The sequence below is a fragment of the Martes martes genome, assembly GCF_963455335.1.
Source record: "Martes martes genome assembly, chromosome: 8".
Classification (NCBI taxonomy): domain Eukaryota; kingdom Metazoa; phylum Chordata; class Mammalia; order Carnivora; family Mustelidae; genus Martes; species Martes martes.
In genome coordinates, this window is record NC_137895.1 from 142032619 (window position 1) to 142057763 (window position 25145).

Sequence of the window (25145 nt, forward strand, 5' to 3'; positions counted from 1 at the left end):
ATGTGCACAGTAGAAGCTGGGTCAGAGGCGAGGCCGCCTTCTTCGTCCCTTTCAAGCTGCTCTGAGCAGGGGTCCAGGATGGCCGGTCCACAGCCCTGTGGTCCCAGGGCAACAACAGAATGGGTGCTCGGTTGCGCGTCTTCCCCGAGCCCAGCGTGGGAGCGGTTACAGCCTCAAAGTCTGTTTCTGTTTGCTGGCTGATTTACAGAGAAAAAAGTGGCTGCTAGGTCGCCTGCTTTTGTTGGAAAGAAAAGCTGGCCCCCTTCAAGGGAGCTCTGATGACCCCTCGTTCAGGTGGGTTTGAGGACTCACATGCTCCTCTCTTCTCTCGTCCTGGGCGTAGTAACCCTCCCAGGACAGCTGAGCTGGGAAACGAAGAAGAGACTGGACTTGGGCAAGCTGCTCGGAGCCGCTGATGGCTCAGCTTTTAGGGACAAAACCCAGTTACTACCCGTGGTTGGCACTGAAGATGACACTGGACATGTGTCCCGTTAGTCACACCGGTGGGGCTTTTAGTCTGTGGTTTCCTTCTGTGAGACGCATACGTGGACCAGCCAGCCGCGTGGCTGTGGATAACTGCCAGGCGCCTGTGGGCCTGCACTGTGCCGGGACAGCTGGGCACATCCGTCAGCCCCTCTGGCCGTTCTGAGCTGGCCTGTGCAGAGCAGAGAGCTGGACGTCACAGGCTGGTGCCCATGGCTGTTCGTTATCCTGACGTCCCTCCTCTGGTTAGCAGGAGAACACCTGTCACCGACACCACAGGGAGTGCGTTGGAAGGTTCTGGGGCCCCGAGTTTTCAGTGGGATTTTCGGACGTCCCACCTGAGGCACAGGCAGGGTGCGGAGCTGGTCCCGAGAACCGGCCCTCAGACTCCGGCCATTGTCTGGGGACAGCAGCCGGTGCTCTGGCTTCCTCTCCAACCCTGTACTCGCCACGGTATTTATTCGTCTTTCCTTTTAAGCTGTCACCATCCAGGTCTATGTTGTGTGTTTCCTTTTTCTTTGAGGGTTATTTGTAAAATTAAATATGTTGGAGAAATAGGACTTTATGATGTGTAAACTCACCCGCGAAGCTGCTTTCACAGGGCAAATTGTAAAATGAAAACCAGCGGATGATCTTCTGGTCCTCTGCATCCCTGGGATTGCTGTCTGGTTCTGTTTCCGCGTCTGGAATGCAGAGGAAAGTACCCACTTTTTTTTTTCTTTTTTAAGATTTTATTCATTTATTTGACAGACAGAGATCACGAGCAGGCAGAGAGGCAGGCAGAGAGAGGGGGGAAGCAGGCTCCCTGCTGAGCAGAGAGCCCGACACGGGGCTCGATCCCAGGACCCTGAGATCATGACCTGAGCCGAAGGCAGAGGCTTAACCCCCTGAGCCACCCAGGCGCCCCAAGAACCCACTTTTTAAAGCTATGTTGTGGTAGTGTTGCTTGAACCGAGGAAATATTCCGCGGCTCTTTAACCACAAGGTATCATTTCAGTACCTTGACGCATTCGCAGTGAAAGGTAATAATTATGTACAGCAATAATTAAATTGGCAATTCCAGAGCAGACCGGAGACGCCCCTTTGCCGCCCGAGTCATTTTTCATGTTGAAAATACCCCCCCGGACATTGGAGAGGCGGGAGGGCCTCAGGGAAGGGGCCGGCGGCCGGGGCACATCCAGGGCCGGGGCCAGACTCGGACCGCTCCGGCCAGGGCGCACCAGCCAGGATGGCTGACGAGCCTGTGAATTGCAGTGGGGTTTTCAGAAACGGCTTTGACTGCCCCAGGAAAAGCAACCGTGGAGATCCATGATCTTATTTTTGTAACACAAGATTAAGTACATTGTCGGTGATTTTAATCCAGAAGTTTTGAACTTAGGTAAAATTTTAGAACTCCTTTGAGTATAAAAGAGTTGGCAGATGAGACTCTCCATCCCTAACCGGCAATACGGCGCGACTCAGAAGTGTGGAAGAGCCAAGCGACTGAGTGCCTCGTGCGGGCCATCGGCCCCGCTCACCCACAGGAGCGCGTCCCGCCCTGTTTTGTGTTGGGTCGGATGGTGACCGGCGCACGCTGTGGTCCAGGTGTCCGTCCCACACACAGAGACTGGGGCCGGTTCCCCGCCGGTGCACGCCGAGCGCCTGCCCGGAGACACAGCCGAGGAGCCCCGGGGGAGAGCTCAGCTTGCACACGGCCTGTGGGGTAGGTGCGGTTCCTGGCTGAGGGGAGGAAGCATCTCTGACCAGTCTCTCTAGCAAGAAAGAACCTGGAAGCCACAGACTGCGGCGGGTGGGTGTGACGATGGCAGAGAGAACGGCCCCTTGTCACGTTACAGACCTCTTTAAGGAGGTGCTTTTTAATAAGTGGTTCTTGCTCTCGCCAGAGAAAGGGAAGAAAATACCTCATTGCTCGGAGGGGCGCCGTGTCGATCCTGTGTCTTTCCCTGTCACGAGCGTTCCGTGTGGGCGTCCGCTGAGTTGTGCAGAGGCTCTCACACTGAGCGCTGAAGGGGGAGCACATATGCATGGATTTGACTGGATTTCTCCTAAAATCCGCATTCCCAGAGTGTTCCCTGAGAATGTTATTACTGTTAAAATAAGCACGCAGCGTCCATGGCTCCACACCCTTCACTGGGCATTTCCACCTGCCGCTGTCACTTTCTCGGGGCGGCCGTTGCAGTAAGTGAGCTCACGCGTGTCCGTAAAAGGACTTCAGCCGCAGACGGCAGGGCCAGACCAGCGCAGCAGGGCTGCTCCCCCACGAGGGATGCCCTCTGTCCACAAAGGAGGACCTCACTGGTCAGCGGCCGGAAGGCGGTCCCTCACTGACACACGCAGATGGCCCACAGCTTAGAAGCGTCTTCCCCAGGGAGGCTGTGTTCCAGGAGGCACTCTGGTGCCCGGGCGTGCATTCTGTGCATCCAGCCCGTGCATATGCCCGTGTGTGCACCCCGTGCGTGCACCTGTGTGTCCAGCTCGTGCATGCACCCCGTGCATCTAGCCTGTGCATCCAGCCCATGTGTTCAGCCTGTGCGTGCACCCCATGCGTGCACCGATGGCTCCGTATGCTCTGTGTCCAGTGAGCCCAGCACAGCACCCAGTGGATTTCAGAGTCTGCTGGCCCAGGTCGCCGTTCTGGCATTACCTCCTTTTGCTTTTGCTCTTGCTGGCTTTGTAATGTGGCACAGCGCCTCCCTTCAGGCCTCAGAGTCCGTATCCATGGGGGCGCGTGACCGCCATGCCACGTCACGGGGCCACGTGAACAGCACGTAGTCTGTACACGTAGAGCTTCTGCGTAGCTCACGGTAGAACTCAGGCGTCGGGCTCACATCAGTGTTACTGTGGTGACATCGTGTGTGCTTGGGCATGTGTGTTCTGTGACAACGGGCCGTGAATGTAGAAATGTGGTAGCAAGTCCTGGTGCCGGCGGAGGAACAGGCTCTTTCCTGAGGCTTTGCTCCTTTTGCTCTCTGGGTGTTCCTGAACCTACTGTTTCTGGAACTGGAGGTTGCTTCCGTCTGAGGGACCCAGGGAAGGATCTTTGCAGTTGTGCTCACAAAAGGCTTCAGGGAGAGGCCGTGGGGCTGAAGCCTTGGAGATGTGGGGGCCGTTTCTCCGTAAACCCCGGGAAGGGAGATCGTCCCAGATGCCTAACCCCTTTCTTCACTGCGTTTCTTTCCCCTTGGTGTGGCTGTGAGCGCGGCCGGGGGTGGCAAAGTGCAGGTGTGTACACTGAGACTTCGAGGACATACGTCTCAGGTGTCACAGAGCATGACCACCTGAGGGTTGTCTAGCATTTATCCAGGTGGGACACACACGACAGGTAAGCAGCAGGTGTGTGCACTGTCCCGGTGAAGCCCCTGGCCGTCGGGAACGTTCCCCTGAGGCCGGGCTGGTGTGCACCTCTGTCTTCCGTGTGTTACCTTGGGCCGTCCAGCCCGTGATTGCAGGATGAGCCACATACAGCTGCGTATTACCTTCCTGCCGTATTCCTGAGCACGAAGACTCTGTCTGTGCGCCCGGAGAATTGCCGGGATGATTCCTGCTCCCGCAACACCGGAGCTGCCCGTCAACACGCTGCTCCGTTGCGGCCTTGAGCCTGGAGGCTGACGGGAGGGCCAGGCTCCCCCGACCCTGGCTCAGCTCCCCGGGTCTGATCATGAAACACAGCTTTTTGACATCTCTGGGATTTCTGCTCACAAGGTCATGTTCTCACCCTCACCTGGTTTAATCTACTGGGACTTTTAATTTCCCAGGAAGGTGTTAATGGAGAGAAAGACAGGCTGGCATGGCTAAGAATCGAGGGGACACAGACCCAGCCAGCGGCGACGAATGGCTTGGACCCAGCAAGCCGGGAGCAGTCTTAGGGTTGAGGACAGTGTCAGTCTGGGTGTGCGGAGGCAGGACTGCCCGGAGGTGGCCTTCCCCGCGGCCAGAAGTACGGGGTTGGAGGCCGGAGTGAGCTTGACGCCTGGGTCTGCCCCTCAGTTGGGCCTGGGGGCCGCCCCGCCCTGTTCTCTCCGCCCGTAACCAGGGAGGATGGTCTGGCCTCCCTCCCGTGGCTGCTTGGAGCATCCTTGGCCCGTGAAGTGCTTACAGCCACGTCCAGCGTGGAACCGCGCCGCGTGCACGTCTTTAAATCAGAAGGCGATACTCCTCGCGGGAAGCGAATGTCCGGGCAGTTGCTCAGGTGTCATTCACGTTCTAAATGTAGCTCCTTCTCTAGATGCAACTTGCAGTAACATTGCTGATTACATACGAGTGGAATAAGATGAACAATCGCGCGTCCGTGTCATCGAACACCACCCGCAGTTAGGACAGGGCAGTTGACGGGAGTGCGCGCTCTGTGTCCCCCCGGTGTCACACGCGCGCACATGGGAGGCCCCGCGAGCACTGCCGGGGGGAGAGCGGGACGAGACGAACGTGCTTGTTGGGGAGCCGCCGTTCTCTGGGTGCAGACGTGTTTGTGCGGCCCATGTTTCAGAGCATGTGGAAGTGCTGGGAGGCTCTCTGGTGGTGGCTGCCCGAGAGGCGGGGGTGCGGGGTGAGCTGAGCACACACGGGAGCTCTTGCTGGGACTTCCGGAGCCTCACGCGTCCGCAGGGATGCCATCCTCGTGTTTCACACACAGCACTGGTTCTGAAGTTTCCCCAAGAGAGGGCTGTGGACTGAGGAGGCTGGTGTCTGCAGCCAGAGGTGAGAGGCTGTGGGGAGAGGGGACGGGCTGGTGTCTGCGTCGGGATGTGGGCTGTGCTGTCAGTCTGGGTCCCTCCGAGCCCCCCAGGGACGCAGACGACCGGGTTCACATACCCGTGCCTCGGTTCCTGGTCTGTACGGTGGAGGGTGGGGCAGGCGGGCGTGCGCCGTGCTGAGCCCCTGTGTGCGGGGCGCTCGGGGCGCTGGCCACGGAGAGGCGGGGGCCGCGTGGAGCTCCGCTGGGAGGGGCTGGGCTACTTGCGGAGCAGGAACGCTGCCACCTGGGACGGGGAGACCGTGTCGGCGGGGTGGCTGGCGAGCCCAGGACTGTGTCCCCGGGACTCGTGTGCTTCTCTTTGAACTGTTTAAGTGTCCTTTGTCCACAGAGGAGAGAGTCTGGGCTCAGAGTTTTCTGTGGCCCGCGAGGGACTCTGTTAGATGCGAGTGCAAAGCAGCAGGTCGGAGTAATGCCCGACGGGAGTCCTTGTTTCTGTGCATCGGTTTGTAAACGCAGCAGGACCCTCCCAGCAAATGCCGTCCCGAGCTGGGCTGCCCTGAGTGTCGCTTCGGCTTGCTGTTCCTGAGTGCAGGGAAGCAGGTGCCGTCACCACGAGGACAGAATCCCATGACTCTTACGGGAGCCTGTCACTCCCAGCACTTGCGGGCGGCTGGTCTCAGTCGCCGCCGACCGCTTGCTCCCGGCCACTCCTGCGTTCTGCTTCTGTGCCTTCTGCAGCTGAGTACGCACACCTTTGAGCCCTGTTGTGTGGTGTGTCCGTGTCCAGGGCTGTCATAAGTGCCTCGTGCTGGGGGCGTGGAACTGGGGACGCTGTTGTCTTGGGTCTCGGGGCATCTGCCAGGCGGGGGCTCCCAGAGGCTCTGGCAGAGCACCTGCACCAGGTCCTCCCACTGCTGGTGTCCTGTCAGTGGCTCCGTGGCTGGAGACGCAGCGCCGCGTGGCCACCGTGTCACTCACCATCTGTGTCTCCTGCTCCCTGAGGACACTGGTCGTTGGATTGTGCCCCGTCCCACTCCATCCCGTATGACCTTATGTCAACCAACGGCTTCTGCAAAGATCATCTTTCATACTAATAAGGTCACCGTCGATGTCCTGGGACCAGGACCGGCCATAGGTTTTGGGGACACAACCCACAGCGGGTACCGAGCCTTCCGGTTCCTGACTGTCACGTCACATTCTGCCGAGGACAGAAGCACGGGGTCAGGAGTCCTGGCAGCACAGGGTTCCCACGGGGCTCCTCTCGCTTTACAGAGCAGTTTAGGCTCCAGTGTCCGGGGCTCTTTTCCACGTCGCTGCCCCGGGACCTTCTAGCTTAGGCAGAGTTTTCTTCTGTGTCTGCTTAGTTCCTTGTTTTTGACGCTTAGTGGATGGAACAGTTGTTTCCAGACTCTCTTATGCTTCCTCTTTATTATTTTTTTTTGAGAAATAATTGACTTACGGCATAGGCTTCTTTTTTAAACACACCAGTTTCTTGATTCAAATGAGACTTCCTTTTGCACAGTTTAACTTTTATGTTTCCCTATTTATGTTTTTAGGTTCGTTACAAATCTCGATACTGTTTTAAAGTCAAACAGCAAACTTCTGTTTGTCCTCCAGCTTTTAGATACTAAAGCAATGTTGCGCAAGTGCGTCGTTACAGTAACAGGCTGGTACTCACCCAAATCGCGCTCTCACTTAGCTCACAGCTCACAGGCAAGGGTCTTTAGCTACAGGGATAAAATCCATGACCTTGGAAATCTTTCATCGACTCAGTAGTCGACAGACTGCCTCTCCGGGGGAAAGGGTACAGCAGTGGACAGAGGGAGACGCACTTGCCCTCAGGAGGCTGCGACTGATGGGCGTGGCGTGTGCCGTGCAGGCAGGAGTTGGGGTGTCTGCTTCGTGGAGTCCTTGTGCATCTGAGCGGCCCCAGAGGGCACTGAGGAGGAAACCACGGGTTTGCTGCAGCTGCTAGAACCCTGCGGGGAGAGAGGCAGGAGCAGGTGCAGGAGGCCCAGGCGGGAGAGGGCTGGGTCCCGGAGGAATGGGAGGGGCAGGTGCAGAGTGAGCGGAATGTATGGGGCTTGTGGGCCCTGGAGGAGACAGAGGCAGCGACACTGCTTCTTCCCCTGGCCTCCGCCACCCTACAGAACGCCTCTCAGCCAGAACCTTCCCCAAGAACTTGTCGTCTGGCACGCGTAGCGGGACTCTCATTCCAGATTCTGGCCCACGGTGTACATCCATACAGTGTATATTCGACTCACGGCAGGACCAGCGGGAATCTCCGCCAACTCTGCTCCCTGCTGCCGTCTCTTCTCGGACACCCGTTCTCCCGCTAGCCACTTCCCGCCCTGGAAAATCTGGCCCGGAGAGAGGGGGGAGGAGTCAGGCGGTGTTCCTTTCTGACCATAGGTCTTCACGCCACTAAGATGTTTTTAAACTGTTCTGGAAACCCAGAGGTAGGGGTAGTGACATCCTGTGGACGTAGCAGAAGCGTTCCCCAGCGAGCTAGACCATGGGGCAGCACGGCTCCCAGTCTGCACTCGTGAGTCTGTGGGACCCCATCGTGGCTGGCAGCCTCACCGTGTGTCCTTGTGTGGCTCCCCGGCGACGGTGCCTGTTTGCTTCTGCGTGTTCAGACAGAACTGCTCTTCTAGGCCCACAGACGACAGCAACCAGCCCCCGGGCCGGGGCGTCCTCTCCATGCACGGGCTGACCTACGGCGTCATCCGCGTGGACTCGGAGGAGAAGCTGTCTGTGCTCACCGTGCAGGACGTTGGCCTCGTGATGCCTGGTGGTGAGTGTGGGCCCGGGCTGCAGACAGCCTGGGGTGTTGATGTGGGAACCCCGGCTGTGGCCGCTGGGCTTGTCTGTGGGCCCCGACCTTCCTTCCCTGCGTCCCCGGGCCCCTCCACCGTGAATGCGGACGCGACGCTTACATTCCAGCTGTGAGTCGTTAAAGCTCTGTGGTAAAGCGACCTCAGGGAACATCGGAGGGCTTCTCTGCTCCCCTCACGCTGGGACCTCAGCGTCGTCCTCCCCGGGGGTGCCGTGGGCCCCGCTGCCCCCCGCAGCCCTCCCCACACGCTGGGCCAGGCCGGCACCTAGCCTGGCAGCAGACGGTGTGAGAGCCCTGCTGGGGGGTCTTGGGGGAGCAGCTGTGCTCGCTCATAGCGGAAGAGCCTGTCTCTAAAAGTTGTGGACCTGTTCCACAGACGCACCTATGAGCGGGTCCGGGCGGCGCCAGCTGTCGCTGGACGCACACCCCACCTCCCAGAACAGGGGCTCCGGGCCTGGACGGACTCGAGCTCTGTGCTGGGAGCATGGGGCGTGTGCGGTACAGAAGCGCCGTGGGCAGCCGGGGACCCGGGGCGTCTTCCGCGTGTCCTCCGAGTCTGCTAGCGGAAGTCACTCCCCTTAAATGTGATTCACCCGTTCAGTTAGTCACTGACGTCACAGCGACAGGACTGGACATTCTTCTATTACGGGAAAATTCAGGACGTGCTGCAGGGAACATGCGTGCCCGGCCCACTTGGATACCCACACCCGTGTTCCAGACGCTGTCTCTGCTCCCCTGCCGTCACTCGTCCTCAGTCCATCCCCGTCTCTGTGCCTCTGTGTCTCCCCACACCATCTCTCTCAGTCTCTGTCCCCCCATCCCTCAGTCCCTGTTTCTGTCTCTCTGTCCCCCCCATTCCCTCTGTCTCTCTGTTTCCCTCGCCTCCGTCCCTGTCTCTCTGTCTCCCTTGGCTTCCGTCCCGGTCTGTCCGTCTGTCTGCCTCACTCTCCATCCCTCGCTCTAACATGACCCATGTGTCCGGTCTTGCTTTCAGCCATCATGTGTGCAGTGAAGCCGGACGGAATCCCTCAGCTCTGTAGGACGGATGAGATCGGGGAACTCTGCGTGTGCGCCATCGCGACGGGCACGTCCTACTACGGCCTCTCGGGCATGACCAAGAACACCTTCGAGGTAGGTTCGCAGGCGCTCTTTCCAGGGGGCCCTGCGGGTACGCAGACATGAACGAGAAGCTGGCAGTGTCTTGATGGAACGTGTTCATTGTAACTAAAATGGTCTCACTTTTTGCTGCCAATTATATAATTTTCAGTAAATTTGACTTCTCAGCATTTCTCACTTTGTAGCCCATGTTGGAAAAGGCAAGAATCGTTTATTTGCAAAGGCTTTTCTGTATGTATTGCTGTTCCCAGCTTTGCCCGTTGACTGAGTGCTGCCGAGACAGCAGGTCGGGGGCCGGGCACACCCGTCCTGGTCTCACCGGGGCCCCCATGGCCTCCCTGCCGTGGCCAGGTGTGAACACACGCACGTGGCAGGAGCCGGCGTGTGTGTGTGCACGATGTCTGCCAGCGTGTGTGGCTTGTGGTTCGAGACCACACGGGCCTCGCTCGCCGCTGCCGCGGTGCCCTCTGCTCCCATCCGCCGTGCTCCCGGAGCTGACCTCGCACCTGCGCGGGTGGTGCCTTACCCTTGGAGGGGCACACGGCGGAGGACCTCACGCACGGGAGACAGGGCGTCTGGGGACCTGTCTCTTCCAGTTCAGGACACGCCGTATCGTGCTGCCTCGTGCACATGTCTTGGTGGAATGTGGACTCGAGTTTCCAAAATTTCCCTGAAGCCCAGCTGGACGGAGTCTGCCTAGAACCCCTCTCCCTGGCTGTGCGATGTCCCCACAGGCTCTGAGGACCGGGTGTGGGCTCGGTGCCCCGAGATTTGCTTCCTTTCTCGTGTCGCCCTGATAAGGAAACCCTGATGAACATGGGTCATTTGACAACTTGTAAAACGCGTTTTCAGTTTTCCATTTATCAGTTAGATGCTATGGATTTAAAACAGAAGAACTGATTAGTGTTCATTAGACGATCGTTGCGACCTCTGGTAGCACTTCTTGGGTTCGGAAGCCCTGAAAGGAAGCCGGTGGGCAGCCTGCCTGCGGGCAGGGGGGGACAGTGGGGGCTGGGGACGGGGACAGTGCTTTCTGCAAGGCGTCGCCACCAGACTATGGCTGGTCGGCCTGGCTCCAGGGGGAAGGGACGGTGGGCGCCCCCCCACCCCCGCACTCACAGCTCGTGTGTCCGCAGGTGTTTCCCGTGACGAGCTCGGGGGCTCCTGTCGGTGAGTACCCCTTCGTCAGGACGGGCCTGCTGGGTTTCGTCGGCCCCGGGGGGCTTGTCTTCGTGGTGGGCAAGATGGATGGACTCATGGTGGTCAGCGGGCGCAGACACAATGCTGACGACATCGTGGCCACAGCGCTGGCCGTGGAGCCCATGAAATTCGTCTACAGGGGAAGGTGGGTGTGCCCTCCAGGAACTCAGCACTCGGTGGTTTGCACACGGTGCTTTTTATATAAAAATGCACAAATTCCTTAAGCCGTTGGGATGCAGTGACCCCTGACACGCCAAATAATTCCGAGAGTCCAGTTTTATAGGAATTTCCTGAGCCCCATACCTGTGCTTTCATCACTTCCCTTCTATGCGAAGTAAAAATATTTATTTAAAAAGCCTATTTTTAAAGTAAATACACAAAGAAAAGAGCCGAATATTCGTCTTGGTGCATCTAGATCATCTAGAAAGATGGAAAGATAACCATCGAGCCGCAGACTATACGGGGAAACTGAGTCCCTGACACGCCCCTACGCTGCCGGCTTGCACGCTACGTGTTAAGTTTGGGATGTCAGCTCCTGCGTGTTTGGCTAATTTGAAGGAAGTCTTGAATTGCTTTCGAGTCTTACTTCCGCTTGTCAGGCCGATGGGAGTAGAGGTGGTAGACACTGGGGTGTTAGGGCCCATGCTCCTTGTCGCGGTGCAGGCTCTGGGGTGGGGGGACGCTCTGGGGTCAGAGCCCACAAGGCCGCATCGGCCGAGCGAGACAGGCACATTGGCAGAAACCCGCTCGTCCCAAACAGAACGTTGCCACTGACGTGCAGAAGACAACCTTACGGGAGCAAACCCCACATGCGGTTTGCAGGGCTTCCCCAATCTCGGGGCCCGGCAGGCACGTCCCGCAGGGTGGGCGCCCGCCAGCCCACACCGTGGCCGCTGCGGCGGGAACTGCGGGCTGCTCTCTGCGCGGTTCCCGCTCCGGGGCCGAGGCTGCCAGCTCCTGACCGCAGAAGCACCCTTGCTGGCGCGTGTCCAGCACGCGCCCACCGCGCTCGGCCCTCTCTGTGCCCGCAGGATCGCCGTGTTCTCGGTGACTGTCCTGCACGACGAGAGGATCGTGATCGTGGCCGAGCAGAGGCCCGACTCCACGGAGGAGGACAGTTTCCAGTGGATGAGCAGGGTCCTCCAGGTAGCTCTCCCCTGGCCGGCCTGCCCGCCTCCCTCCGCCGTCCGTCAGGCTGTGGCCGCCCCTGGCAACGGTGCCCTGTGCTCCCTGACCCTCCCCCGCCGCGTCAGGAAGGGCATCGACCGGGAAACATGACTGCCTGCTTGGAAAGTAACTGAGCAGATGGAGGGTCGCGATCCGGGGTCTGCAAACCTGGCCGCCTCCGTTCGCTTGGGGGCGTCACAAGCGACCGGGTTTCTTCTCATCTTGAGGTTGTTATTTCTTGCTCAGGTTCCTTTCTCGGGGCACGCAGTGTTCCACAAATCCCACGTACAGTTAGCTGACGTGCAGGGTTTGGAGAGACAGCCCTTCTCTTGGCATGGATGCCGCGCGCACACGTGGCAGACGGCACTCAGTCTGCGTGTTTGCTTCGTGTCCATCTGCAGTACCTGTGCTCACGTGGTTCCCTCTCCTGTGACTTTCCAGGCAATTGACAGCATCCATCAAGTTGGGGTTTACTGCCTGGCCTTGGTTCCAGCAAACACCCTCCCCAAAACCCCACTTGGCGGGATCCACCTGTCAGAAACGAAGCAGCTCTTCCTGGAGGGCTCACTTCACCCCTGCAACGTCCTGATGTGTCCCCATACCTGTGTCACAAACTTGCCTAAACCTCGACAGAAGCAACCAGGTAGGGCTCGCGGGCCGGAGGGTGGTGGGGAGCCCGAGCGGCTCTCAGGAAGCAGGTGCCGTGGGGTCCCTTTCCTGGTCCGTGCGCACCCAGGGCGTGAAGCAAGGGCCCTGCTGGGATGGCGCGGTGTGCGGGGGGGCAGGCCGGTGGGGGCCTTTGGGAAGGAGCCCCCGCCTTCCCGGAGGACGTGCCGACCGTTGGTCTGGCCGGGGAGCCCCGCAGCCTGCCTTGCCCGTGTGCACATTACAGTAACACGGGTCCCCCGCGGCTGATTCGGGTCAGAGCCGCAGAGGTTTGGGAAGCCGCTTGGAGAGTGCTACTGTGTCACAGTTGTACGAGCGAGTGTGTGTCCACACCTTGTGGTTTGGGGATCTGTAGTTACCCATTGTCTGACTTTGTCTTCCTAACAACTGATCGGTCGTGCTCCTCGGGGTTGCACACGGTTGTCAGTGAGAGGGACGTGATCACAAGCCTGTGGAAGGTGGAGCCGCAGCTCTAACAGCTGCACGCGGACGGGGCTCCCAGGGCCTCCAGGGGGGCACACGGGGGTGGCCGGACGCGGGCGGCGGTTGTGTTCTGGAACAGCGGCGGGAGCTCCCGGCATGGCGGCCGTCGTTTCCACGTGTCGTACACACGAACTCCTCACGGAGCCCGTGCGGCAGGCACTCTCCTGTCCCCACTCCACAAACGACTGGTTCAGGGATGGACCCGGCAGCGGTGTGTTCAGCCCCATCCGGCGTGGCCACGGGGCTGAGTTCGCGGAGTCGGCAGAGGCGGCTGGGTCGCTGTGGGGTGCAGCCCACTTGGTGGGAACACAGGGACTGAGGCCCGTGCTCCCACGTGGGGTTGGAGGAGAGAGTGGGTGGTCCTGTGTGGTTGAGGTGAGGGTGCTGGTGCCGCAGGAGGGGGGCACCTCTCGTGTAGAGCCGAGGTCGGCCTTCGTCCCTTGTTGCCGTGCCTGTGATGCGGACGCGGTCACCTGGTGGCTGGAAGGGGCAGCGTTTTCTCTCCTCCTGTGAGGCGTGGATTCTCCAGAAACATGTACAGTCGCTGTCTGCTTTCGGGGCAGACAGCTCTGCGGTTTTCATCCGAGTGCCATGCTGTCCCTGGGTTCCTTACATTCTGGGTTCCCTGAACTAAATACCCTCCTTATTTCTCTTTCCTCTCAGTCACTGGTTTATAGCTTTCCTGCAGGAAACTGTAAAGTTGTAGCTAAGGAAGTATCCATTTCTTTAAATTCAGTGGGCACACGGCTTCACGTTGAGCCCCCACAATACACAGCGGTGCCCTTCCGTGGGCATATCGAAGGGACGAAGAGCCACAGCTTCTGTCTCCTGTTGTCCCAGAGCACGAGCAGCTGGGGGAGGGGGAGAGCAGTGGCTCCGTCTGGGGGTGGGGGGGGAGTCTGTGAGTTGAATGGACGGTGGTGATGGGGCCCCTCAGGGTGTCCTTGTGCACACTCGGAGCTGGTGGGAGGGGCCCCAGGGTGTCCTTGTGCACACTCGGAGCTGGTGGGGGGAGGCCTCAGGGTGTCCTTGTGCACACTCGGAGCTGACTGCTCTCGCCCCATCCCCTGCTCACTTCCACTCATCATCACACACCACAGCCCCAGGGCCCGGCCACCAGTGGTCCAAGGAGCGGAAAAGCTCATGTGACTCCCACGGGTCATCGTTTGTGAGCTCAGGACAGATGTGTATGGTGGGTGATGGCTGGCAATGCGTGGTAGGTTCTGGAGCTGCTGGGCGCCGGGTCCCTGCCAGATGTCGGCGTTGAGGGGAGAGGCCTAGGGGCTCTGCCCGGAGAGCATTGTCGGAGCGCCCGAGGACAGCCTGCTTCCTGGGGGAGCGAGCACGGCGGCTGGGGGGGAGGAGCTGGGGTGTTCACCGACCGCAGCTGCTGCAGGGTGAAGGACTGAAGCTTCGTGTGCCTCGATTTAAGGAAACAGTTTTTTAAGAATATTTGGTGTCTTATCTTTCTGGTTAAATATTGAAAAGTTATGTAATTCTTAGCCTGAAAAAAACTGTTTTTAACAAATACTCAGGGCAGCTGAGAGGTGCTGGTCCACTTTCCTCCCTCGGCTGACGACCTGTAATGGACCTGACGGGTGGCATTTCCCCGAAGCCTCAGTTTCCCGAAGCGCAGTGAGGGAGTTGGACCAGGTGATTTCTGAGGCTCCCTTGGGAGAGACGCACTGGGAACAAGCACTCAGAGCCCAAGCAGACAGTTAGTAAGGCCGTTTTTCCTTGAGGGTGTTGCTAGAGGCTTCAAACAGAGCCCCTACAATGCAGATAAAGTGTAGACAAGCTAATTGCCTTTTTTACTAGATGAATTCATTTGCTCAGCTGACAATACGTGTACTGAGTATCTTCACTGAGCACAAGTGTTAAAAGTACCTTTAACTCACCAGCGGGGCCAGCCACTGTATGGAAACCACGGGGGGGGGGGGCGGTTAACAGGCCCCGGGATACATTGTATCAGAGCAGGATACATTGTATCAGAGCCGTGGGAGGGCCGCAGGGGAGGGGAAAGGGGGGAACAGCTGCCAGGCCCTGCGTTCCCGGGGAGGGGCCCTGCTCTGGGCTTCAAATCGTGCGGCAGCCAAGTGTGGCAGGGCGTCTCGTGCACACGCCAACCTCATTCGGCAAGGCGGGGAGAGCCTCAGTTTGGGTAGGGGACAGATTTTGCAAGAAAATGCCGTAGAAAAGCACCTATCTCCCAGCCATGCTCGGAAGAGGAGCACTCTTAATCCACGCTGGGGAGAGACGTGAGGTCCGAGCTTCGCCTCCAGACAACTCCGGCAGCAACAAACGTCGAGGAAGGAGGGACCGCCTGCCTGCCCCGGAGGAGTGCTTCTCCCCTCGCTTGAATTCTTCACAGAATCACGGAGAACACTCCCGGTCAGCTTAGGCCGGAGTGGAGTCCCGAGACTGTCCCTGCCTCCGCGGTCCCCGAGGACGCTTCACCCACAGATCCCAAGCCACGGAGCGCAGGGCTGGTTGGCGGGGCTCCGTCCACACAGCAGCAATGGTCACTGTGCACGCATCATCCTGCCGCACTTGCTTCTCATTCTATTAACTGTGAAAACACCCTTCCTACTCCAGAATTTCTTTATTACGAGCCAAGAGAAGAGTTCACGACAAATCAGATGTGAGGGAGCGGAGTCTGTAAGGCGCGTTTTGCGGTGACACGGAAGCCGGCACTGGGGCTCCCAGACATGGCCTCACATGAGGAAGCCCACGGGAGGAGCCCGGAAACCTGTGTCCGGGGCTGGTCCCAGGTTTCGGTCCTGCCTGGAAGCCCCGGGCTTTTCCTGCTTTCCTGTGATGTTGCATATAGTTCCTGACAGCCTAGGTCCGGGTGGCCGCGTGTGCGCAGAGGAGGACGGGGCTGGCAGCCCTGCCCATGTCCCCAGGGTGCGCCGGAGGCCGGGCTGTCTGGCTGCTGCTGGCCTCACACCTCTGTCCACATCTAGACTTCTTGAGCTGCGGATACACAGCTCTCCGTGTGCGATAACATGGTGCACCGACGCCCCGACTTAGAAGCCTGTAGGTCGACCTTCGGTAAAGGTTTAATAAGAAGTTTATTCAGTGGTGACTGGAATCTTGGTTATTTCTGCTGCCTCCTTCGCAGTCCATCCCGTCCCCGCCTGCCCTCCTCGCCTCCTGCTCTCGCGCAATCACGCGACGGCACGGTCCCCTAAAACAGCGAGCCCTCCCCACTCCACGCGCATACGTGTGTGTGTGATGAAAACAGTGAATAGTAGCACTTTGAGAAACATAGAGGGTACCTGCAGTTTCTTGTGGTTAGAAATGTGGAGTTTCTGCAGCTCTTTAAGAAACTTGCTTCTTTCTTTGAAAAAGAAAAGAAAGCTATCAGAGTGGATTGTATCTGCCTTTCTCCTATGAAAAGAGCGTTGGTCATCAAGTCCATAATGGTGTTGTCCGAGAACTTTGGACAGGAGCCTCTTGGCTCAGCTGTCTGCCTCTCCGCGGGCCTGGCCGAGAGCCCAGAGCGGGCCGTCCGGGAGACAGACAGTGGCCGTGATTGAGCCCTCGGCAGCGTTCCTGCCTGTGTTACAGGACGTGTTTATAAAACCTGCGTAGCACTCTGTGTCCGTGGTCCCTCAGACGGCCGCCACGGCAACTCCGGCCAGCCCCACAGCTGTGGTCCGGAGCCCTGATGGCTCGGCAGTGAGGCGCGTCTGTGTTCACGCCTTCTCTGCTGCGTCGTTGCTCAGAGACACTGACGCAGATAGATCCCAGCATCCCCCAGCCCGAGAATGGCAGCAGTGGAATTTGCGGAAGCCTTGTTTCTGACCTGTAACCGAGACCTTGGAGTTTGCCATCGTTGTCATTGGGACACCCTGGAAACCCTGTTCTAATAAGACTTGCTCAGAGCATGACCTTTGGAAGGGTTTCCCCAGGGCGGGCGCTACGCCACTGTGGGAGGTCCTGTTGTAAGTTCACCTATTTCCCCATGTTCTTTCTAGAAATCGGCCCTGCCTCTGTGATGGTGGGGAACCTGGTGTCTGGGAAGAGGATCGCACAGGCCAGCGGCAGGGACCTGGGCCAGATCGAAGACAATGACCAGGCCCGCAAGGTGAGCGCGAGGCTGGGCAGCTCTCTGAACCTTGTGCCTCCAGGCAGCCGTGTCACTGACTTCCGGTCCTTGTGTACCACTGGCCTCTTGCTTCGGGCCTGTCTGTCCAGCGGACACACCGTATCATCCCCCAAGGGAGCTGTGTCTGTCGTGGGTGCACAGAGGGCGAGCAGAGGCCTGGGGCCAGCATCTGGATGTCTGTCCTGTCCTAGCGTCCCATGGCACGTGTTTTTCACTTTCCCACCAGCCCTGATTTCATGCCCAGACAGCCTCACAGCAACCTGGCTGCAAGGCTTCAGTCTTGTAATTGTTGGAACTCAGGAAAACATAAATTCACAACCCAGGCTGGGGAACCAGGCGTCCTTAACACGTCCGTAGGGGCTACAGGAGAAATATGGCGCCACACTCACCATACACAGCACTTGGCTTGTCTCCCCATCACAACCGCTCAGACTTGGGGACTCCGATGAGTCACCGGACAATGGCCCCAGTCTGTGTGAGCTACCAGGAAATGTCACAGAATCAAGCATTTAAAAATATTGCCAGTTTGGTAACAAGTAGAATTACGATCACTGAAAGCACTTGGTCACCATGTCCCCACGTCAGAGGACGTTTCTGTTAATGAAGTAGATTAAGGGCTATCTGTGTGTTTCTTATGACTGGGTACGAGGCGAGCTGATCTTTTTCTCGCTATAGCCCGAGTCCGTGGGACGCATCCCATCTGTGGTTGGCGGTGCTGTTGACCGACTTCAGGGAATGACCGTTCTGAAAACAGCCAATAGAAGAGAACCCATTATAAGAACAGGGTCGAACTGATTGTGCCATTGTAGCCCCCAGAAACCACCCTCTTCTGGAAGCCCAGGAGAAGGGATTTTCTGTGCTTGCGGCTCTGTCTGTAAGGGGAATGCAGGTCTCCCAGCCTAGGCAGATGGCGGGAGACGTCCCTGACCAGGCACAGCGCCACTGCCCAGGCGCATCCAAGTCGGGCACAGTGCATTCCAAGTCATCCAGGAAAAACCCCGTGAGCACTGGCTTGGTCTCCCCGTTTGGCTCGACAGGGCTGTCCTCGTTCCCCTGTGGGAAAGTGTGCTGCTCTGAGCCACAAAGGGTGTCCGTGCGGGCACGGTCCGGTCGGACAGCCTGAAGCTAACGCCTGTGCTTTGTTCCAGTTCCTTTTCCTCTCGGAGGTCCTGCAATGGAGGGCGCAGACCACCCCCGACCACGTCCTGTACACGCTGCTCAACTGTAGGGTGAGACCCGTTGCACGCGACTCTTGGGCGGCTTTCTCTTCTTCCCACTCAGTCCTTTCACTCCAGTGTTACGTGATGTCCTTCTCATTTATTTGTCGCCTTTTCACATGATTTTAGCAATTTGGTGAGGTGATATTTCCTCCAAAAAACAGGGAACAGTTCAGACCTATGGCATATTTTTGTGTTTACTTTTGTCGGTAAACTACTTCTTTGTAAGTGGGAAGTGAGGCTTTCATTGTAGACTTTCATTCTTGAGAAGGAAAACCATTTCTGTTTCACAAGCGTGATGGTTTGTGCTGACGTTCCCCGTTGGAAAGGTAAGCTTATCCAGTACCATTCTGCAGGGGACCTTAAGAATGAGACCTTCGGTGTGCAAGCAAAGAGCATTAACAATAAAAATCAAGTGCGAAAGTCTTGATACGTTTAACTTTTCTTTTGCTGTGGAAGTAACCCTGACAAGTAGATTTTAAACTTAGGTCTTCCTGACAAGTGTGGGTATGTGAGATTGGAGGAGGTTGCGGCCACTAAGAATCCTAAAAGATCAAGATCTGGGTGTGCAAATCCACCTCCTGCCATGTACAGTCATTGCTCAGAGACAAGTGAAAGGCGATGCCAACCACATAACTGGGTTTCGCACCTGGACATCAGTTATCAGACCAGTTTCCGTGGGATGCAGCTCCTGAAAGCGACCTCTGGTCCTTACCGCAGATGTCCCGACCGTCTCCAGTAGTTGTGGGTGCCGAGTTGACCCAGTGGGTCACTCGTTCCTTGAATCTGCCCAAGGTGTCCCCCAGGAAGAGTCTGAGAAAGCGCGCCTGCCACCCTGGCCTCCGTCGCGGCATCTGCCCTGGGCCCACTGTTCCCGGCACTCGCTCTCCGGTGCTCCCAGGCACATGGCGACGGGAGGCGCTGCATCTGGGCTCCTGAGGGTCTGTGCAGTTGCCTGAGCCCCTGAAACGTGCCTACCCTGCTCTCCCCTGCATGCGCTCCTTCCTCAGCCTCTAAATACGGAACAGACTGCGTTCCCCACCTTCCCGACACCGCTGCGGTGCTGGTGGCCCTCGGCTCTGCAGATTCCCCTCTCGTCTCTTCCTCTGACGTTGCCCGTCCTTCCTGTTTGTCCCGGAGACTGTTCTTGCTCCGTGGTCTCTCCGTGGTCCTCCAGAGACTTCCAGTAGCCCCTGCAGAGCGATGACCCAGAGGGAGGACCGTCCTCTGCCCCCGGGAGGGACATCTGCTCCAGCTCTTATGGCCTTTGCTTAGTTTCCCAGACACCGCGGTGGCGGCGCTGGTCTCCTAGGTATGACATGGTGCCCTCTGTCAACTCAAGCGGCGAGACAGCAAGAGGCAGGTCCGCATCCCGTCCACCCGCCCCTGCTGCGCCCACAGACTCAGAGAGACGCCTGCGTGTTCACAGAGGGCCTGTCCCAGCAGGGAGGGAGACTGAGCTGTTCTAAGCGCACCCAACTAGCAAGTGCCCCCTGCGTGGGAGCAGAGCCGTCAGATGGCCCCCTGGGGTGATGCCCCGACCCTGGGTCCTCCGGAGGTGCTCTAGCCTGGGTGGCGGGTGTTCCCTTCCCTGACCCCATGACCACGGCCATCTGCTGTAGCTAGAGGCTGGATCACAGGGGAACTGAGTCATCGGAAATGACTCCTGCTTCCTTAGAGACAGCAGAAGAGTGGATGGGAAAAAAGGAAGGAAAAATTGGAAAAAAAAAAAAAGTTACGGAAGATTGGATGGGTTGAGGAAGAGGTGAGTCGAGAGTAGATGCCCTGCGGGTCAGCGTGCAGGGGGGTTGCTGTGCGCGCTCCGGGGGGCTTTCCTTGGCCCACAGCTCCAGGTGGGCGGGGGGCGGGGCCTGAGCCTGGGGGGGGGCCTGAGCCCTGGGGGCGCGGCCTGAGCCCTGGGGGGCGCGGCCTGAGCCCTGGGGGGCGCGGCCTGCACCGGGCCTGCCGACCAGCCCACCACCTGCGGCCGCGCCCAGAACGCCCCGGGCCCCGCGGGCCGCAGGCCGCGCCGCCGTCTTCTAGGTCATGGCTTCCGGGCAAGCCCCGTCCTAGCTCGGCCACGCAGGACGTGTGTCTCGGAAAGCGGCGTCCTGCGGGCGCCTCCGCCCTGCAGAGCCTCAGCCCCGACCCTCGGGCCGCGACCCCTCCCCCCGGCGGCGGTCCTGCGCGGGTCCCAGAGCGGCCGCGGGCTGCGCCCTGGGCCGTAGCGGTCACTGCGGGCCGCGGAGGCCGCGGGGAGGCCCTGTGTTGTTTTGAACAAACCTCAGCCACGTCTTTTCACCCTTTTCTTTAACTTTACCAACGTCTTTAGAATTTCAAAACGTAAACCCTATTTGGCTTTTTCTTAATTCCTCGAGTTTTCTCTTCCTTATTTAATTTCACGGTGAACTTCAAAATGGTTCGCAAATTCACCGGCCTTGACCCTGAAAGTTCTGGGCTCAGGAAAGGCTTGGGTGGTGCAGACCCCGCCCCGCGTCCTATCAGGATGCCTGGAAGCTTCCTTTAGGAGAGGTCAGCCCTGATGGCTCCCGGATGGTGGTTTATGCTCCTGGGGGGCAAAGCCCGCCGTTTCCGTGGGGGCTGATGGGGTCATGGGCTGCCGCTTCGGGGGTGGCAGACCTGTGGCCCCTCGTGGGTGCTCAGAGCCCCTGCCGGTGGTGTTTCTCTGGAATCAAGAGGCTGTGTGGTAGCAACCACCCGGGAGTCAGGCAGGGGTCGGCCTGTGCCCACGGGAGTGGGGGGAGAGCCAGCGGCTTGGCCCCCGGTGGATGAGCCCTCCCGCACCCAGCACAGCCCCTCCGGGTGTCACGGGCACCCTGTCCCCGTCGCTGACTCCGGAACCCATGGGGCCCTCGGCCTGCTGGACGGTGGGGGCTCTCCTAGAAAGCCACCAGGGGCCTCGTGAACTGTGTCAGAGGTCACTACAGGTAAAGGGCAGCACCGCAATGAAACTTCCCCTTTTCTAAAGTGTGTCAGTAGGAATTTTCACACCCTGGGGCCAACACGTCTTTCCAGACCCGCTCGCGCCTGCTGGCTCTGAACTGACAGAAAAGCTGGTCGTGGATGGGGGAGCAGGAGCGCTTGCCCCCCAAGATGGGACAGGTACACTGGCAGCCGGAGGGCACAGGCCGGACGGACAACAGGGCCAGTTCTGTGGGGATGTGAGGAGGAGCTCCTCCTGCCAGTGCCATCCACTGTGGCGCACTGCCACCCGCCAGCCACCGGCCCGTCCCCACTGGGCAGTCAGCAAGCAGTGCCGGCTGTCCCCGAGGATGGGGGGACGGGGCGGTCCCTCCCTCTGCCAGTGTGCGGCTGGGGCCGGTCCTGGGCCCCATGAGCTGTGCCCGTCTTCGCTTTGAACTGCCTGAGGGACGTCTGGGTCCAGGAGCACGTTCATTTGGCTGCAGCGAACAGCCGTGGTCTCCAGGAGTGGACACTCAGGGAGTGGCCGGTGTCGGGGGCTCCGAGCTCTCAGGATTTGGCTGCGTCTCCCGCGGCAGCCTCTGGGTCTCTGTGTTTACCCAGCGTTGCCGTGCTCTGCCGTGGGTGGCTCTCCCACCGTCTTGCATTTTAAACTTTCTCAGAAGAGAGACAGTGGAGGGAGGCATGGGCAATGAGAGGGTTCACGTCACAGAAGTGGAAGCAGACACCGCGTCCCACAGGAGAGACCAGTCCCTGCCCGTGGGAGGGGGCCGGAGCCTGAGGGCGGCCCCCTGTGGCCTGGGCACTGCTTCCACATCGGCGAGGGGACCGTGTCACTTCCTCGAGCTCGACTCAACAGTCTGTTAGTCTGTGGGTGATTTTGGCAAACAGGGAGTGTTGGGGTTTGCATCCTGATGGTGAAAGACCCCACCTCCCACCCCAAGCAGGTGTTTCTAACACACAGGCCATATTACCAGGACTTCTCCTGTGTTCCCCGAGCAGCCCTGTCACTGTAGAGCCCCTTCGCATCCGCAAGGGACCCCTGGGTCTGGTCGCTTCTGTGCACTCAGCGGTACCCTCCTGCACGGGCGTGCTCACTGCTCTTCCCTGGGTCTTGACTCTCCGCCCGTGCCGTGCGCGGTCCCGGAGAATTGCGGCGTCTCGCCGTTCTTCTTCCCGTGGCCGCTGGCCCACTCGCCTGCTCCGTGGGAACAGACGGTGGTGTCACCGTGCCCGGGGCCCCAGGAAGGCCCTTCACCCTGGGAGTCCCCTTAAAATAGGGTTTGATCGTGAAGCGCAGTATTTCTATTTTATTTATTTCCTTCAACTCTTGATTCTGAAATAATTGTAGAAACTCAGGAGGTCGCAGCCGTGCGTTTAAGGTGTCGTTTGATCCAAACGTGTCTTCCGTCTGTTTCTCCGTATTTAAAGTCTACATAAAGTGAATTCAACAGTGCGTTTTTCCCTCTACTGTTTTTTTTTTTTTTTTTTTTTTTTTTTTTACTGTGGCTTTGTTTTGTCTGTTTTTAGACCTTTTCGACTTCTGATGTTGTGTTTCTTAAAAATATTTTCAGTTTGTCTACTTTTCCTGTTCATTCCTCACTGACTCTTACTGCCCTGGGGTCCCAGAATTACCAGATTGACTTATTTCCTTAGTTTTGCTACTTCTAGGTCAAGTAAGTCCTTTTTAAAAGATTTTATTTATTTATTTGAGAAAGTGAGAGTATGTGAGCGGGCAGAGGGGCAGAGAGAGGGAGAGACTCTCAAGCTGACTTCATGCCTCCCCGGGGCTCCACCCTGCGACCCTGAGATCATGGCCTGAGCCAAAATCAAGAGTCAGACGCTTCACCAACTGAGCCGCCCAGGCGCCCCAAGTAATTATTTTTTAGAATATTTCTTGTTGGGGCTCCTGGGTGGCTCAATCAGTCTAGCGTCTGCCTTCGGCTCAGGTCATGATCCCAGGGTTCTGGGACCCAGCCCCGAATCACGCTCCCTGCTCAGTGGGGAGCCTGCTTCTCCCTCTGCCTGTGCCGCGGCTTGTGTGTTCTCTATCTCTCTCACAGATAAATAAATAAAATCTTATAAAAACTAAAGCGTTCTTGCTAACACCAGTGTATCCAGATGCCTCTTTGGTGCTGACAATGGGAAGGAGAGGGAAGTAACCACTCATGGCATGAGGTCTTCTGGGGCGGGGGGGCATTGTGTGCTAAAGCTGACTGTTGCTGGTCGCACACGTGTGCAGACACACTAACGTCTGTGTGCGTGTGCATCTCAAGTACGGGAATTGGCGGGAACCTGCAGACTCTTTCGGTAGAACCTGTCGTGTTCAGAAACGCCTCACCCCCTTGTTCTTATGACCCCCAGGGTACGATAGCGAGCTCACTCACGTGCGTGCAGCTGCACAAACGAGCCGAGAAGATTGCCGTGATGCTCATGGAGAGAGGACACCTGCAGGATGGGGACCACGTGGCTCTCGTCTACCCGCCAGGTAAAGAGGCGGGGAGGGACGGGCGCGTGTGCGGGGCCCTGCCGCTGGCCTGCATTCCGGGGGGCTCGCCACTTCTGCTCACAGCCTCTGGTGGGGACGGTGGTGCGTGCTGAGCGACCCGAGGGCATAGATAAGAGGCGATTTCGTGGGCATCTGTGTCTGCGCGTTTTGTTACGTATCTGATGTAGTTCGCGGGATGGGCGGTGACTCAGTCCTGCACTGAACAGGTCACTGTAGAGTTAAGTCATTGCTTAGAGGAACGACAGAAATCACACTCGTGGGCTGCTTTGGCGCCGTGTCCCTGAGGGGACAGGCCAGCAGGAGGTTACAGCCGAAGCCTAACGCAAGTCACGGGCCACGGAGACTCGGCCAGCAGTCTCAGAGCCGCGGGCTGGAACCTGGTGGGGACAACCGTGTGAGTGAGAGCGTCTGCTCTCCTCCCATCTAGGGATAGACCTCATCGCGGCGTTTTACGGCTGCCTCTACGCGGGCTGCGTGCCGATCACCGTCCGCCCCCCACACCCACAGAACATCGCAACGACGCTGCCGACCGTGAAGATGATCGTGGAGGTAACCCTGTCCGGGTGCACCGGCCTCCCCTCTGCCAGGACCCCAGTGTCAGGCCTGCCCCCTCCCAGGACCCCAGTGCCGGGCCTCCCCCCTGCCAGGGCCCCAATGCTGGGACTTCTCGCTCAGAGATCCTGGGGCAGGGCTGGCTCCAGGGCCAGGGAGGCAGTGTGGCCTCCACCCTCTAGTTCTGGAAGTAGGATTTCAGCCCTTGGGGATGGCACTGTTGGTGCACTGGGACTGGAGAGCCCCGGAGAAAGGAACTCCTCACCCACAGCACCCGGAGGGGTGCTAAGAGGCCCGGCGACCCCGCGGAGTGGAGTGAGCAGCGTGCTCTCTGCCCGCAGGTGAGTCGCTCTGCCTGCTTGATGACAACCCAGCTCATCTGCAAGTTGTTGCGGTCCAGGGAGGCGGCAGCGGCCGTAGATGTCAGGGCCTGGCCCCCCATCCTGGACACAGGTCAGTTCTCAGGCCCACCAGACACTTGCGTGGGCTCGTCTGCTTTTCCGCTGGGTCAGACACACTAACACCTTTGTCTTGCTCCAGACGATTTGCCAAAGAAGCGGCCTGCCCAGATCTGCAAACCTTCCAACCCAGACACGCTCGCTTATCTTGACTTCAGCGTGTCCACGACCGGGATGCTCGCTGGAGTGAAGGTGAGAAGCCCGGTCTGCACGCTGCGCGGTCACGAGCCACCCGGGAACATCCCCGATGCTCTTCTGGGAGCGGGACTCTAGCATGGGCTTGAAGGGGTGCGGGAGAGCGGCACGTGCCCGCCCTTCCTGAGGCTGCGGGACCCTGTCCACGGTGAGCTAGGCTGGCCGACTCTTTCCACACGTTCCAGCTGTTTCTTGGGGTGTAAACACAGCCTCATTAGCCCCTAGTAAGAACCACACGCTTTTCTTCCTTTCTGGTTCTCACACCCCAGTGCTCTGCTCTAAAACTCTGTGCACTGGGGTTTCTTGCCCTTTCAGCCTGGGTTCCGTCCCGGCTGGCTGACCAGTGACCCTCGTTCCCACCAAAGAATGGAGCTGCAGGTGACCCTTGGACACCTCGGGGGGGTAGGAGCACCCCCACCCCGTGCAGTCGAAAATCCGCGTGTGACTTTTGATGCCCCCAGAACTTAGCTACTAGGAGCCCGCTGTTGACTGGAGGTCTTACCAGGGACG

The 25145-nt window shown here is 58.7% G+C and overlaps 1 protein-coding gene across 2 annotated transcripts in view; it reads left to right on the forward strand.

Moving 5' to 3' along the window:
* The window catches only part of DIP2C (disco interacting protein 2 homolog C), a 361347-nt gene that overhangs the window by 268560 nt on the left and 67642 nt on the right, over positions 1 to 25145 (forward strand). For both annotated transcript variants that reach the window (XM_080811149.1, XM_080811150.1), the window contains 11 exons: positions 7834 to 7973; positions 9010 to 9146; positions 10268 to 10476; positions 11363 to 11477; positions 11940 to 12141; positions 16631 to 16740; positions 17910 to 17990; positions 23286 to 23409; positions 23858 to 23979; positions 24324 to 24435; positions 24523 to 24632. In XM_080811149.1, coding sequence (XP_080667275.1) covers positions 7834 to 7973; positions 9010 to 9146; positions 10268 to 10476; positions 11363 to 11477; positions 11940 to 12141; positions 16631 to 16740; positions 17910 to 17990; positions 23286 to 23409; positions 23858 to 23979; positions 24324 to 24435; positions 24523 to 24632 — 1462 coding nt within the window. The remainder of the gene's footprint in view (positions 1 to 7833; positions 7974 to 9009; positions 9147 to 10267; positions 10477 to 11362; positions 11478 to 11939; positions 12142 to 16630; positions 16741 to 17909; positions 17991 to 23285; positions 23410 to 23857; positions 23980 to 24323; positions 24436 to 24522; positions 24633 to 25145) is intronic.